This window comes from Vidua chalybeata, chromosome 6, assembly GCF_026979565.1.
Source record: "Vidua chalybeata isolate OUT-0048 chromosome 6, bVidCha1 merged haplotype, whole genome shotgun sequence".
Taxonomy (NCBI): Eukaryota; Metazoa; Chordata; class Aves; order Passeriformes; family Viduidae; genus Vidua; species Vidua chalybeata.
Genome location: NC_071535.1, coordinates 61,152,954 through 61,168,039, shown reverse-complemented (window position 1 = coordinate 61,168,039; position 15,086 = coordinate 61,152,954). Strand labels below are relative to the sequence as shown.

General features: G+C 37.5%; 1 protein-coding gene across 1 annotated transcript in view; it reads left to right on the top strand.

The window, feature by feature from the left end:
• The window catches only part of ELP4 (elongator acetyltransferase complex subunit 4), a 139,130-nt gene extending 124,605 nt beyond the window's left edge, over nt 1-14,525 (top strand). Inside the window, exon 10 of the mRNA XM_053946050.1 lies at nt 13,941-14,525. Coding sequence (XP_053802025.1) covers nt 13,941-14,072 — 132 coding nt within the window. The 3' untranslated portion in view covers nt 14,073-14,525. The remainder of the gene's footprint in view (nt 1-13,940) is intronic.
• Nucleotides 14,526-15,086: the final 561 nt, after the last annotated feature.

The window sequence follows — 15,086 nt, the reverse complement described above, 5'->3', positions numbered from 1 at the left end:
GACAGGCTCAGGTACAGTGATGTTTGTCAGTGAGTACAGGACAGCTCCTGGAATAGTAATTACAAAAAAAAATGGAACACAATCCCCAAAATTTATTCTAATTTAGGAGAGTGTTTCTTAAGTGCAACAGCTTTAGAAAAGCCATAGAAATATTTCTCCCAAACTCACTGGATTGTGTGCTTCAGTTGTTGTTAGTTATTGGAGGATACCATTAATTTGTTGAGATGGATTGGATGACCTGGTTTGCTGGGAAAGACAGACTTATTAGAAAGGTCAGTAATTTATACTACTACAAAAATTCTTTTGTTCGGCCCAGGAATGACCTACTTTTGCCTTTTCTTTTATATCTCTATGAAACCCAGAGATGCAGAAAGTAGGGCAGGAGATACTGAAGAGACATTTGCCCAAATAATGTGGTGAGCTGCTGTTAGGTTATTAACTAAGTTCTTATTCAAGGAACCAGGTACAAAGCCATAGTGCTGGGGGAGAGGGCCTGTGCACAAGCACAAGAATCTGTTAAGAGCAGATATTCCTCCAAAAGGGGTGACTTACAGTCTGCATTACTTTTCATCTGATATTATTATTATTATTATTATTATTATTATTATTATTATTATTATTATTACTGTGCAGATATCTTAAAGTGATTGCTTTGTGATGTTGAATGAATTCACTGTGGTCTGGTATTGAGATTGGTTTTAGACTGTGGAAAGGATAGAGAAGGAGGAAAAAAATATTTTTCTATAGTTACAGCAAACCAAACCACTCCGTGTGTGCTTCCACTGCATGTTTTGAAGTGAAAACCCCTTTTGTTTTCTATGTCTCTTGTCAAAAATACGAAGCTTTAGTATGTCAGTGTAGTCTATTCAAATGGAAAGAACCATTTAGATATTTTTTTTTCCTTTAGAGCCTCATCTTTTTCCAGTGCTCTAGCTGTTCCCCCTGGCAAGTTCCAGCTACATTCAAAATACTCAAATAAGATGGTCTGATAAGGTTGCCTTGTCTCTTAGGTTTTTACTTATTTAGAGGAAGAAATGTTTAAATGGTATTTAGAAGAAATAATTACACAGGGAGTACAAAATATATTTCTTACTGGTGTTTCTTCCCTCCCTGCAACCTGTTTTCATGCTATGGGTCAGGACTTAACAGCTCTCAAGAGTGTCTGGCTGAATAGTGGCAGGCTGCTAAATCTCAAATCAAGTGCTCTTCAAAGCACCTTACTTCACTTGAGATAAAAACTTGAGGCAGGTTTTTTCTATCTGGCCTATTCATCAAGTATAATCTACTGAATTGTTGACATTTCTAAACACTAAAGGGATTTTAAAGATCTTATTGCTCTAAAGAGACTTACTTGTGGTACAGAATAAAGAAGTGAAATGAAAAAAATACTGACACATGAAAAGTACAAAACTAAATAACTGAAAGCTGAAAGCAAATAGCTATAATTTGGCATATAGTTTCTTTACAAAACATATTTTTCATGTAGGAATCTGCTCAAATGTTCAACCCTCCCCCTAACTTTCTGATAAATAGCAATGTTTATTTTAATCAAAATTAGTCACAAAAGTCTTGCACTTAGTGTGATACCAGTTTCTGTCATTCATATTTAATATATTTGTTTTCATTCACACTGGGAGCCACTGTCTGAAACAGAGCTGTTTAAAAAGAAATTAGGGTGACCTGTCTTTTAACCTTTCCCCTTCTCATTCCGTGTTCAAAGTTCCTTTAAAGCGTGGCTTTCCCAAAGCGTGGGCAGAACCACTGCTTGCTCACCAGTGCAATTTTTCTTTCCTTTTAATGAGCAATATCAATCACTGAGTAAAAACATGCCACCGTGAGTTTTCATAGCAAAACGGGTTGGGCCAATAATACAGAGATTAAATTACACTTCAGGGATTTCTGGAGTCTAAAGATTATTTGGAAGTAACACTACAAAAGCCTTTGTTACCTGGAGTTTTAAAGTGTAGCTCTGAGTCACGGGGGATTAGTGCTGCAGAGATGTTAGAATATGAATTATGTAATGTCTCCATCCTTACCTGGGAGTTACAGGAACTGAACATAATTCAGTGGCAGTTTTAGGTTGAGAAGACAATGACAGCAGAAATAACTTTTTTTTTTCCTCTTCTGGCCTGCCTTTTGCTTCAGCACGATGTGTCTCCCAGTGGCATTCATAAGTTTCTAGCTTATGAAAAGCTGCAAAAATAAACTGGTTGTCTGTTTAGCAGCCCTGATTTGAAAATGTGCAGAGTTTTGTAAACCAGCAATACATTTATCTATCTGAATGATACTTGCTTTTAAAGCAGAGGTTAGTAGCAGTAGTTTGCACTTACAAACTACTTTTTCACCTCTCTCTCACTGTTTTAAAGTGATTTGAATAATTTGTGTTCCTCCACACGTAATAATCCTGCAAAGCAGACCCAGAAAAATACCTGTAGCAAAGAAGAGCTTGTCCGTGCATGAAAAGCAAAATAATAAAAAAATTAAAAAAAAAAAAAAAAGGGATAAGAAGCTCTAGAAAATTAGCCTGCTTCAAAAAGCTATTAAATTGTTCCTATCCCTGAAGCCTTACAAATGTGATAATTGTTGTGTTCTGGTCGTGCAGTATGTTTCTGCACCGAGCTGAAGCCCTCGTGTGTGTGGAGGGAGCAGGGCTGTGGAACAGGGGCAGGGAATCCTCCCCGTGGGCAGCCAGGTCTGAACGCCCAGAAATTCTTCCCAGCCCTGCTGGGCTGCCTAGCAAGGGAAAGCTTCTAATTCCAGCTGACTTTAAAAAGTAAATACACAGCACAGGGCTGTTCCAGCTATAAAACAATAACCCCCCAACACTCCCCCAGCTAACATTTACTTTTGGAGTTGGCAAACCATCACTGAAATGCACTTGTAATGGAGACTTGCCGGGGTGGGTTACCTGTCTTGGAGCAGAACCTTTCTGTGAAGTGTTGAAATCTATCTGGATGGTTTTGTCAAGAGGCAGAATTCATTTTAGCAGTTATTCTGTGCAGTTGTACACCCTCAGTAATGGCTTTTTAAAGGAGGGTGTTAATGAGTTTTCTGAAACATGACATGAGCTGAGACAGAAGCCTGGTGAATTACGGTGAACTTTAGCAGATAGTTTTGGATGCAAACTCAAATGTTTGTTTAGGTTTTCACTTTAGCTGAAATTTTCGAGGGTGACAGTAACACTGTAATCCTGGAACAGATGCTTCTGCTCTGAATGCTGTTTCTCCCTCCTCCCCACATCCACAGCTTTTGTTTGTACACACAGTGCCTCGAACACTCCTCAAGCCTCCCAGCAGAGAGACTCAAGTTGTTGTAGAGCATCGTGGGCATCACCAGCAGCTCTGGACCATTTCCAGTGAACCATCTGTGGTGTGACAGGAAATCTGGGCTCCGTGGCATGCTGCAATGCCATTCAGAGAAGGAGCAGACACACTGCAGGCACTGATTCAGTGAGAGGCTTCACGGAGCTGTAGGACTGAATTCCTCCCCTCGACCTTTTAGACTGGGAGTTAAGAATTTGGTTTAAGCGAGTCACTGGGGTTTCCTGAACGATCAGCAGATATGGACAGGCACTTGCAAGGAGGACTCATCCCACCCTGGGTTTATGATGTAGCTTAGGCTGAATGGCTGACTTGCAGACAGCTGCAATTAGGTGGAATGAATCCATCAGGGAAGAGAATGTGACATGAACATCAGCATCCACCCAGGCTGTCCTGAGAGCCCTGGAATTACCCAGACTTGCCCACGCTGCTCTTACGTAAGCTCAGGGAGGAGATATTCAGCAAAAAGAACAGATCCACAGGAGAAATGCCCCTGCTTTGGACATAGATGATAACATCAGACTCGTGAACTACTACTTGAATTTAGAACCATATTTCCTTTCAGGATTTAGACAATATATTCCAATCTCAACAATATATTCTCAAGCTCATGCCTAGATTATGTAACTAGATTATATTAACTCCTGGCCTCCATCTTTCCCTTTCTTCACTCCATCTTTTCTTCAGCCCTTTGTCTCTTAATTTCTTTCCCTATGGCTGTTCTCTTTCACTCACCTTTCTGAACATTAACTTTTCAGTTAGAAAGGAGAAAAAAAAAAAAGACTTTAATAAAGCATTAATACGGTATTTATATATCATGACATTTTTCCTTCTGCCTTGATATTTTGTCGTACCCATTGTGTGTATTCAGACCATAAACTCTTCAAGACAGAGACAGTCTTTCCATTTGTGCCTGATAAGAACTGTTATCAGCATTACTGTAGTGTGCTGTGTAATATTTAGTCCAGTTCTGCCTCAGATTACCATGGATTTCTCTGGATTCTGGATCAGACCAGCAGTTGAACTCCTTGGGCAGCCTATAACCATTACTGATGGATCCAGCCCTTCTTATAAGCTTCTTCATTATCCAGAGACTGCAGCTAGAATATAAAGGGTCTGTATTTTTATCTTCCACTTGAGTCCCTTCACATGGAACAAATCCACGTGTTGGAATTTTTCTTTGGAATGAGTTTGTTTGGACAATTGTCTGTACTTTCCTTTCCTGACACTGAAAATAATGACTGGAGCTGCACATCCATAAACCCACCCATCTCTACTCTACTGGAACTGGAACTTCTTCAGCCACCCAAAATACCCCAGGGGTGAATTTTTACACAAACGTGTACAGAATTGAATTGTATTGGTGCAAGCAAGAGTCTCTGAACGACAGCCAGTGTTATAAAACTAAGCTTTAAATTCAGACTCAGGAATCCAGATTTTTGGTCAGAAAACAGAAGCAGTACCATGTGGCACATCCAAACAAATCAGCAGAGTTTGAATTGAATTCTCCTGGATATTATCATATCCCTTCTGTAAAGCAGACACACTGAAAAGCGCAGTGTTCTGAAATGTTAAATGGATTTTTGCAAAATCTGTCAGTAAAGGAAGTAGGTTTATTAATGGTTTTTCATTTTTGCCCCGTGCCCTTAAAAATGCTGTTTAAATAATCTGTACTATTGGAAACCCCCATTAAAACATTGCTGTTCTGTAAATCAAGTGAAAGTGAGAATTGCCCTGGTTTTATTTTACATTCTCTAAGTGGTGGAAAATAAGAGCTTTAGAATTGTATTCAAATATTCTCAGTAGTATTATCTATCCTTTAGCAGACAGACTGATATAGGTGGAAGTTTATTACTCAGTTATTCTTCCTGGAAGCCTTCTCTCAACACCTGGGGTTAGCAATAGTTAACACCATGATGGCTTGGGTTGTGCTTCAGCTTAAAAAAAAAAAAATAAATAGGACTTGCATATGGTAGATATTATTTTAACAAGAGTTGATGTAGTTGTAGTTTCTCATAAATCAATCACAGTTACCTGAAATGTAGAAAAATTTAGAATGCTGTTTTTAAAAGTCAAGTCTTTTGTTCTTTATGGCCAGTTTAGAAAATGTATCTCTTCCTGTGAACTAAAAATGGTGATGTAGTGTTGATGAATATAGCAGAGCAAGAAGAAGCTGAGTTCATGTCCATTATACAGAAGAATAGTTACCCGCTGTTTTATCTCCTGGATTTGGTAAAATACTGAGCAAATTGTAACATGAACAGGAACCTAAAAGTTTCATAGTGAATGGTTTAAGAAGAGTTTGTGTAAGACTGAAATGCAGCCATGAGAGAATAGTTTGGCTCCATTCTCTCCACAAGACAAATGCTGTGGATGGTGAGACCCCATCATTATTTGTGAGCCAAATTTCACAGCAGCCATATGATTCCTGCCTATAAAAGAGAATTAATTTCATCAGAATATGGATATCTGGTGCCCCTCAACTTGTGAGCTTGGCAGGAGAAGAAGCCAAAACTTGTAGTAACCTCTATGTCAAATATTTGAGAAAAACCTTTCTCTCTGGAAGAAATTTAACCATGGACCTGCACATCTTAGAAATTACTACTGGTAGTGAAAAGTTAGGTGATAATAAGAAGACATAAAGGGGAAAACATCATGCAGGTGTTGGATTGTGGGCAGCATAAGCTGGAGGGAGCAGTGACAGGAGCTCAGCCTCTATCAGCCTCTGTCTTGTGGGGGCTTTATGGGATGGGGAGAGTTCTGCTGCCAAGAGGAGTGAGTGGGACCTAAAGCTCCCCAACTAAGAGTCTGCATCTTTCATTTTCCCAGCATTCCTCAAATTCTTCTCCCCACCCCCCTCTTCCCCCCTGAACCAAATCCCTTCGGCTTTGGTGACTTCAGTCTTCATGGAGTTGTAGCAAATGGAAGCAGAAGGGATCTGGAGAGGTCATTAACCCATCTCCCTGCCCCAAGGCAGGGCTGCAGCCATACTAGACTGATAAGCTTCTTTTTTTTTATTTTTTTTTTTTTTTTTTTAGTCAAAGATCCAAATAAATGAATTGTAAAGATTTTTTTTGGGAAGTTTGGGCCCTGTTGTTAAAGCTTCGTGTAACTGTTGACAGAGTCTCAAGGTTGACTTCAGTGAAATTTCTTTAATTGGAATCAAATTAAGGACAAACTATCACCTCATTTTTAATGAGATTCAGCGATTTTGCAACATTCATGTTATGGGGTTTTTTTGCTATAGCATTACACTTAAAATAGGTGTGAAAATATATAATGATTTTGAAGTAATACACAGAATTACTCGGGGTTTAGATTTGTGCCAATACACATATATCTGCTTATCACATTGTTGCTAAAAATTTTTGTATTCTTCATTGCTTAAAGGATTTTACAGAATATGTGATTTTTGTAGCCATCTCTAAAGCAACCCCCTTGATAAAGTAAGATACACTGGCAAAAGCACTTGCTAGTATTTTTGTATAGCAGGATTGATTTTTTTAATGATAAATAAATATTGTTTAATAAAAAATATTTAAAATAAAATCACATTAATAAAATTAATTTTAAAATAAATTACATAAATGTTAATATTTGTTTATTAATTTAATAAATTATATTTATTTAAATAAATATTTAAAATACTAATTTTAAAATAAATAACAAATAATAAATAATATTTATTTAATAAATAAACCAAACGTAGCAACCCACTGGAAGTTCCTGGAATAGCCACGATGTGGATATTTACATTCCCAGAAAACCATCAGTGAGTATTTGGTCCTGTGTGCTGGGACTGGACTCACTGAGTGCTCTGTGTCCCTTCTGAGCTGTCCTTTTACATAACTTCATCTTCCACTTCTGCCTGGGTTTTTTTTTTTTTTCCCCCGTTGAGAACAGATAAAGTAATTTGGAGTTTTCTTCAGGCAGAGGGAGGAGCAGACACTAAGTATGCAATAAGTTTTGTCTAAACTGTTTTCCTTTGGTAATGCATGCCCTAAAGCTGTGTGCTTAGCTGGCTTCGGTGTAATTGTTCCTGCCCTGCAAAGCCTTCCTGACTGCCCCAAGGAGCACCACAACTCACACCCAGCCCCTTCCCCAGCTGGGCGCTGCCCCAAAATATCCTTCTTCCAGAGCCAGCTGTTCCTTCAGCCAGTGAATGAAAGTTGAGAGTCTGATTCTGAAGATCCCGACTTTAAACCTTCCTGAGAGCCTCTCTGGGTGAGAAGACAGCGTGACCATGTAATTAAACACGCTGTAATCATGCACAGTCAATGTTGCACAAAGGAGGTTTGCTCCAGCATTCCCTAGTATTTCACTGATAAACTTTACCTTCCACTGATCCATGTCTAAGTTATGCAAGGAGGGTGATTACAGGATCCCATTTTCACTTGCACGTTTACTTTTGCCACGTTATGACCATTTTTGCCATAAACTACTGTTGCCCTGCCAGCTTGCTCTTGGCTACAGAAAGTTGTGTGTTTCTGGAATATTTTAGTGAAATTGTTAAATGATTTGAACTCATGTCTAGCACTTCTGCCATGGATGGGGTTTTTGGGGTCCTGTGCCCTGTTTGGCACACTTGGTGCATAAAAATTGACTCTTCTCCAGGTGTTTACCTGCTTTTAGGTGCAGGGGAGCCACTGGCTGTGCCCACAGTTTGGGCTGAGGAGAGGGGCAGGAATGGGAAGCAGTGCCAGCAGGGGAAAGGAGGACAGAGCCAGAACAGGTGAGAAGAGGAGGAGAACAAACCAGGGGATTGTTAAACATTCTGGAAAAGCCAGTCCTAACTGGCTGAGGTTTTGTTTCTGAAATGAAATAAAATCAATAAAAGTAGATACCTTTTGCTGTGTGTTTTATGTGCCTCAATTCCCTGCCTCTGAAATGGAGGTCACTTTGCTGCCTTCTCTCACAAGAATATTAGGAAAATAACACAGTTGGTATTTGTGAGCACAAGGGGTCGAGGCAAGGAAGGGGAGCCTGGTGCTGAGTTTGAACCTAGGCTTTAGGAACAGGAGCAGGGGCTGGAAACAGAGGCAGGAGAAATGCAGGAATGTCAGGGGCAGGAATGAAGAGCTTGGCTGCAGAAAGCTGAAGACTGGGGACTGCAAATAACATTTTTGTCATGAAAAGCAGTTGTGGGATGAAGGCCTGGGCAAGGATTGCGATTGCCAATGTGAGCAAAATCATCCTGATTCTTGCCAGGCTGATCAGAGAAAGAGAGCTTGAAAGGGGTGGAGGTCAGAGCCTCGGAAACAGCAGAGAAGTCTGTCCACCAGAAGACATTTTGTGTTTCACTGGGACTTTAAATGTGATTGTTTCTCTGCGGTCAGCAAATATCTGTGAAAATATGGTGCTGGTGTTCCAGAAGGATCACAGCCTGTTCATACCATCACTTACTGCCTTAGCTCAAGTGACCACAATGTCCCTATTGGTGCCAAAAATAAAGGGTAATTCCTTAACCTGTAGATGTCTGTATAGTGCCGTGCAATGAATTTCCTGTTTGTTTGTGGCTTAACATTTAGAATCTTTTTTAAATTGTGTTAATATATTTGTTAGGATTAATATTTTCAGCCCTGTATAAGGGCGCACAGAAAACTTCTCCACACAGAAAATATCTCCACACAGAAAACTTCTCCAATACACAGAAAACATAAGGAATGATATTTTGAAATACCTGTGCAGGCTGATCTTAATGACAGGATAACATTCAGCTGTTTTCAAAGGACTCAGGTGTGGTTTGTTGTTCAGAATGGGTCTGGTCTGGGGATGAATGTGGTATATGCAGTGAAATGTGCTTGCTGGAGAGCCAGCAATTTTTCATCATGTTTGAAGTTGGGGTTGTGGAGGGATGGATTGTAGAGGAAAGGATTGCAGGAGGAATGGTCTCATAATTAAGACGTGGAAGAATATCATAGATAATCATAGGAGAATATCATAGGTCTCTGCCAATACCACTGAACTTCTGTGTGGTCATGTTGCTTCAACACAGCATTTTTATTTCAATACTCTTTATTTTGTGTCTCTTGCTTTCTGAGTGCCTGACTTGGGGATCCTTGAAGAAATACTAAGCGCTCAGCTGCAAATTAAGTTAGCATTTGAACACGTGAAATTCTGTAAAATGCTAAATATTCTGGAAAAGCAAGTCCTAACTGCCTCAGATTCTGTTTCTGAAATTAGGAGATACCTTTTGCTGTGTGTTTTATGTGCCTCAATTCCCTGTCTCTAAAATGGAGGTAGCATTGCTGCCTTCTCTCACAAGAATATCAGGAAAATAACACAGTTGGTATTTGTGAAGCATTCAAGTGCTGTGTACTGACATGTGCTATTGAAAAGCCATTCTGTCTTCAGAACAAGGTTTGAATAGTGTACAATAAATATGTCAGAAAAGCTCAGAGTAAACAGTGACGAGAAAATAAAACACTGGCTAGCCAGTCACCAAAGGAATAGCCAGCCACCAAATGAGCACTGTGCATCCTCCTCCCTGAAGAAGATGGGGAAGGAGAGAACGAGGCCTGTACAATGAAATTCTGTGTCATAACCAACACATCTGTAAAAGCCTGACTCACTTCCAACATCCAAACTGAATTTTTTTTGCTTTTCCTATCTGAATCTTTGCAAATTTGTAAACATTCTTCTGTCTGTTTTCTGAAATAGAAGTATTATAGTAGTATATATTAAAAGTATACATTCATTTATAATATATATACTACTATATATTCTAAAAGTATATCTCTATTTATTTACACTTATTTATATTAAAAATACAGTAGTATATATTCTAAAATAATATGTTTATTTTAGAATAAATATTAGCAAATGAACACAGTGTTGACATAAAAGACCTTTTTTGTTTTCTGGCCACACTTTTAAGTCCAGGGCAGTGTGTAAATAGACAGTATTATAGTAGTATATATTTTTAAAGTATATTTTTATATATATACTATTATAGTAGTATATATTCTAAAAGTATATATTTTTTTTTCTAGAATATATACTATCTAGTCTAAAAGAGTGTATATATGTGTATACATATATATGTATATAAAAATATATAATAGATATAATATTATATATATACACTATTATAGTCATATATATTCTAAAAGTGTATATATATACACTTTCTAGAATATATAAACTATATATTCTAAAAGTATATATATATCTATATAAAATATATATAATAGATATATATATACAGTATTATAGTCGTATATATTCTAAAATAACATTTATCTACATTTATTTATATTTAAAATATAGTAGTATATATTCTAAAATAATATGTTTATTTTAGAATAAATCTTAGCAAATGAACACTGCATTGACATAAAAGACCTTTTTTGTTTTCTGACCACACTTTTAAGTCCAGGGCAGTGTGTAAATAGACACTATTATAGGAGTATATATTTTTAAAGTATATTTTTATATATATACTATTATAGTAGTATATATTCTAAAAGTATATTTTTTTTCTAGAATATATACTATCTATTCTAAAAGTGTGTATATATGTGTATACATATATATGTATATTAAAAATATATAATAGATATAATATTATATATATACACTATTATAGTAATATATATTCTAAAAGTATATATACATATATATTATATAAAATATATATAATAGATATATATACACTATTATAGTAGTATATATTCTAAAATAACATTTATTTATCTACATTTATTTATTTTTAAAATATAGTAGTGTATACTCTAAAATAATATATTTATTTTAGAATAAATATTAGCAAATGAACACAGCATTGACATGAAAGATTTTTTTGTTTTGTGGCCACACTTTTAAGTCCAGGGCAGTGTGTAAATACACAGTATTATAGTAGTATATATTTTTAAAGTATATTTATATATATATACACACTATTATAGTAGTATATATTCTAAAAGTGTATATATATATACTTTCTAGAATATATATACTATATATTCTAAAAGTATATATATATATCTATATAAAATATATATAATAGATATGTATACACTATTATAGTAGTATATATTCTAAAAGTATATATATATACTTTCTAGAATATATACTATATATTCTAAAAGTGTGTATATACATGTATATAAAATATATATAATAGATATATATACACTATTAGTATATATTAATAGTATATATTCTAAAAGTGTATATATATACTTACACATATATATGTATACATATATATGTATATAAAATATATATAACACATTTATTTATATTTAAAATATAGTAGTGTATACTCTTAAATAATATATTTATTTTAGAATAAATGTTAGCAAATGAACACAGCATTGATATGAATTTTTTTTTTGTTGTTTTCTGGCCACACTTTGACGTCCCAGGCGGTGTGGCAGGATTCGCAGCTGTTCCCTGTATTTAGTCAGGGATATTTAGTCAGGGATATTTAGTCAGGGATATTTAGTCAGGGATATTTAGGCCCCGAGTAAGAAGAGTTTGCTGGGTCTCGGTTGTGTTTGCAGCCCAGAGATGCCAGCAGGGAGTGGGAGAAGGTTGGATTCGCTCACTTGTCTCTCCACCTCCCACATCCCCCCGCCCCTAGCAGAGTACTGTACACATTTTTCAGAAAGCAAATGCGATTGAGAGATCTGCCAAGTGCTCCTCTGTATTTCCCAGCTTGTCCTTCTCTGCTTTTCAGCACTGTCAGCCCCTCCCACACAATCCAAGGCGTACCTTGGCTCTTCCCAGCAAAGCTTTTGCTCAGCAGCCAGAGGAGAAAGGCTCGTGCCCTGTGTGTGATGTGTTGAGGCATCACGAGCCACAGGCCAGAGCCAGAGCCAGGCTTAACCTGCCTGGGAGTAAGGGGAGAGCTGTGAGTGAAGGATTCTCTGCCACAGCACTGCTTTAATGCAGCTAAAATTCAGAGCTGCAGTTGCTGTGTGGTATTTACAGGGGTGTGGGTTGTGCTTCACAGGCAGTCAACAAATGCACACCTTTCTCCTATTCCAAAACTGAGCTATGGCATCTCATAGCCCTGGACACAGGCTTTCCTGCTCCTCGTGCATTATTACTTTCTGCATTTCCTTCCCTTGGAGAAAACAACAGCCCAGTCCTTCCCCCAGTGCTGCCCACAGCCAGGAGTGGCCAGTGGTGGGAAAGCCTTGGGAGCATCTTCCAAGTTACACCCAGCTGCACGGTCTCAGAACCAGCAAGGAATTCTGCAGTCAGCTCACTGAAAATTCAAAGATTTCCCGCACTTTTTAATCAAATTCTTTTGATAGAGAAGTTCCAAAAGTATTGAAGAAAAGGGAGCTGTGTTTACGTGTGGTAAAAGCAAAAATGTAGCAAAAGCTGAGAGTAAGGATAGGCCACAGAGCCTCCTAATTCAGCTTTGCAGCCACTGCTGTTCTCCTGTTCCCTTCAGCAGCATGTGCATTTTAAAGGAACCACCCAGTTTAGCCTTTGCCTATTAAATCTTTCAAGAAACATGCTCCTTCCATGATACCAGTTTCATAAATTATTGCAGTGTGCAGAAGATGCTCAAGCGTCTCATCTGACCAGCTTTCAGTGCCTCGCTGGGTCCAAAAGCAAGCCAGTCTCTAAGCAAGGAAAACCTCGGTTTTCCATTCATTTTCACCTTACTTTACAAAAGCTAAATGGCAATGCCATGTCTTTTATATACCTCCAGCGTAAAAGACCCTCAGAGGGAGGGTGGAAATATTTTTGTCAGGGCTGAAAAATCAGGTTTATTGCGCGAGGACCGCGTGCTTGTGGGCAGCCGTGTAGCCTCTGTCTCTGTTTCCCCATCTGTAAACTGGATTTAATGTTCCTACAGCCCACTGGGTGGGGGGGCAGGCTTTGATTAACATGTATGATTGCCTTGTACAAATGCAACCGCTGTCACTGCTTGGTTTTATTAGCCACTATCAGTAGAATATGAGGGGGAAACACGTAGCAGAATAATGTGCAACCAGGGTGAGCGCTCTCCTTTTTGACCATCATCTTGTAATTTATTTTCAGACTCTTGTGCACACTCACGTGTGCATATTTAAAATAAAACTCTGCTTACACTGGAGTGCTATAGAAATCAAATAATTTGGTGTAGAAGTTGACATGCAGAAACATTGATTTTTGAAGGGAAACACTGATTTTTAAAGGGAAAATGCACACAGATAAAATAAAATACCTTGAGCAAATTTGTATTTTGTTTAGGAAATTTTCATAAGGCAAAAAATCCGTTCCAATTTAGAGAATCCAGTATATTGAAAACACAAACCTGATCTTTACAGAAATTGTAACACACAGTCAAGAAAGCAGTAACAAAATTTAAAATGCTGTGCCTTTAACACGTCAAATAAGCATTATTTATATCATTTCTGTTGCGTTGAGGTTTTCAAAATATAAGTATTTGGAACATGAGAAGAATATTGTGGTAGATAATTCTTTTTCTCTCTAGAAGAGTGTCAGGGAAGTGCTTTATTTGTGTGAGTAAACACGGATCAGTCAGGGCAAAGACAGCGTTTCGAAATGCGCGATGCAAAAATAATTTCTCTTTTTTTTTTTTTTCTCCATGTTTTTCTCCCTCTCTCTCTCTCTCTTCCCTCCCTCTCCCCTCCTGAAAACCTCCTGCCACAGCGGCTGCATTTGCCTCCAGACTTGTCAGACACAGTGAGCCGCGCGAGCAAACAGGATCTGGCAGGATCCGCCAAACTGCTGAGCTCAGGATGTGGCGCCATGGCCATCGGCAAGAAGCACCTGGACTTCTAGTGATTTCTGCTTAGCAGCTCCACTCACATTCATCTGACACCCTCATTAGGAGTGTTAATGACTTATATAAATATTTTTCTTAATGATTTGACCCAGCAGTCTTTAAAAATACGTGTTGTCATATGATGCCTTCCTTTTTTTCTTTTTTTTTTTTTCTTTTTTTTTTTTTTTTTTTTTTCCCCCCCCGTGTTTGTTCTGGTTTCTTTGTACTAAATTTGGTCTTGTTTGGGTTTTGCTTTTTGTTGGGTCCTGCCATTGTTCTGCTCCATTGGAAACAGGTAGTATTTTCTTCCTTTACTTAAAATACAAAAATTGCAGCTACCCTTTCATTTCTATTTTTTTTTTTACATTAAAAATAAAGGGATATTTTTTCCCAAAAGATTTTTTTATATACTTAACCTATAATATTTTGTATGAATAATGGGTTTATTGAAATAAAGGAATGGAACTAAGCCATTTGTTGTCATGTGTTATTCAAACAGCAAACTACACGTTTCACTTCTGTAATTGAAACACCATTCTTAAATATGAAATAATACATTTATAATATATAAGATTGTTTTTATTCTAATATGCCAGTAATTGAGGATGGGGGTGTTTAAATCAGAATATATTATAGATAATTTCTTTGCCTTATGGCTTACTACATGCATTAAAATGCATTTGAATGGAATTTCCTAGCCAGAGAGGAAAGAATTGATTTCCTTATGCAGTTCAAAACAGTAATCCCAAACAATTGAAGTCAGCACTATGAAATTATGTCAACAGACATAATTCAAGATGGAAATTCAAAGCGACAGCTACGTTAATGCTGGGAAACCAGAAGAGTGCATTTGAGCTGGGGGAAGGATATCACAGCGAGCTGGTCTAAAGCAGGGCAGAATACACAAGTAATTCAGGCTTTTGTACCCTCACATACACAATTTGTGAACTCCTAACTGTTCTCTGGGTATCCCCATCAAACAAAGGAACAGTGAAGCAAAGCTGACCTGGGAATTCAGGTGGTTTGCATTC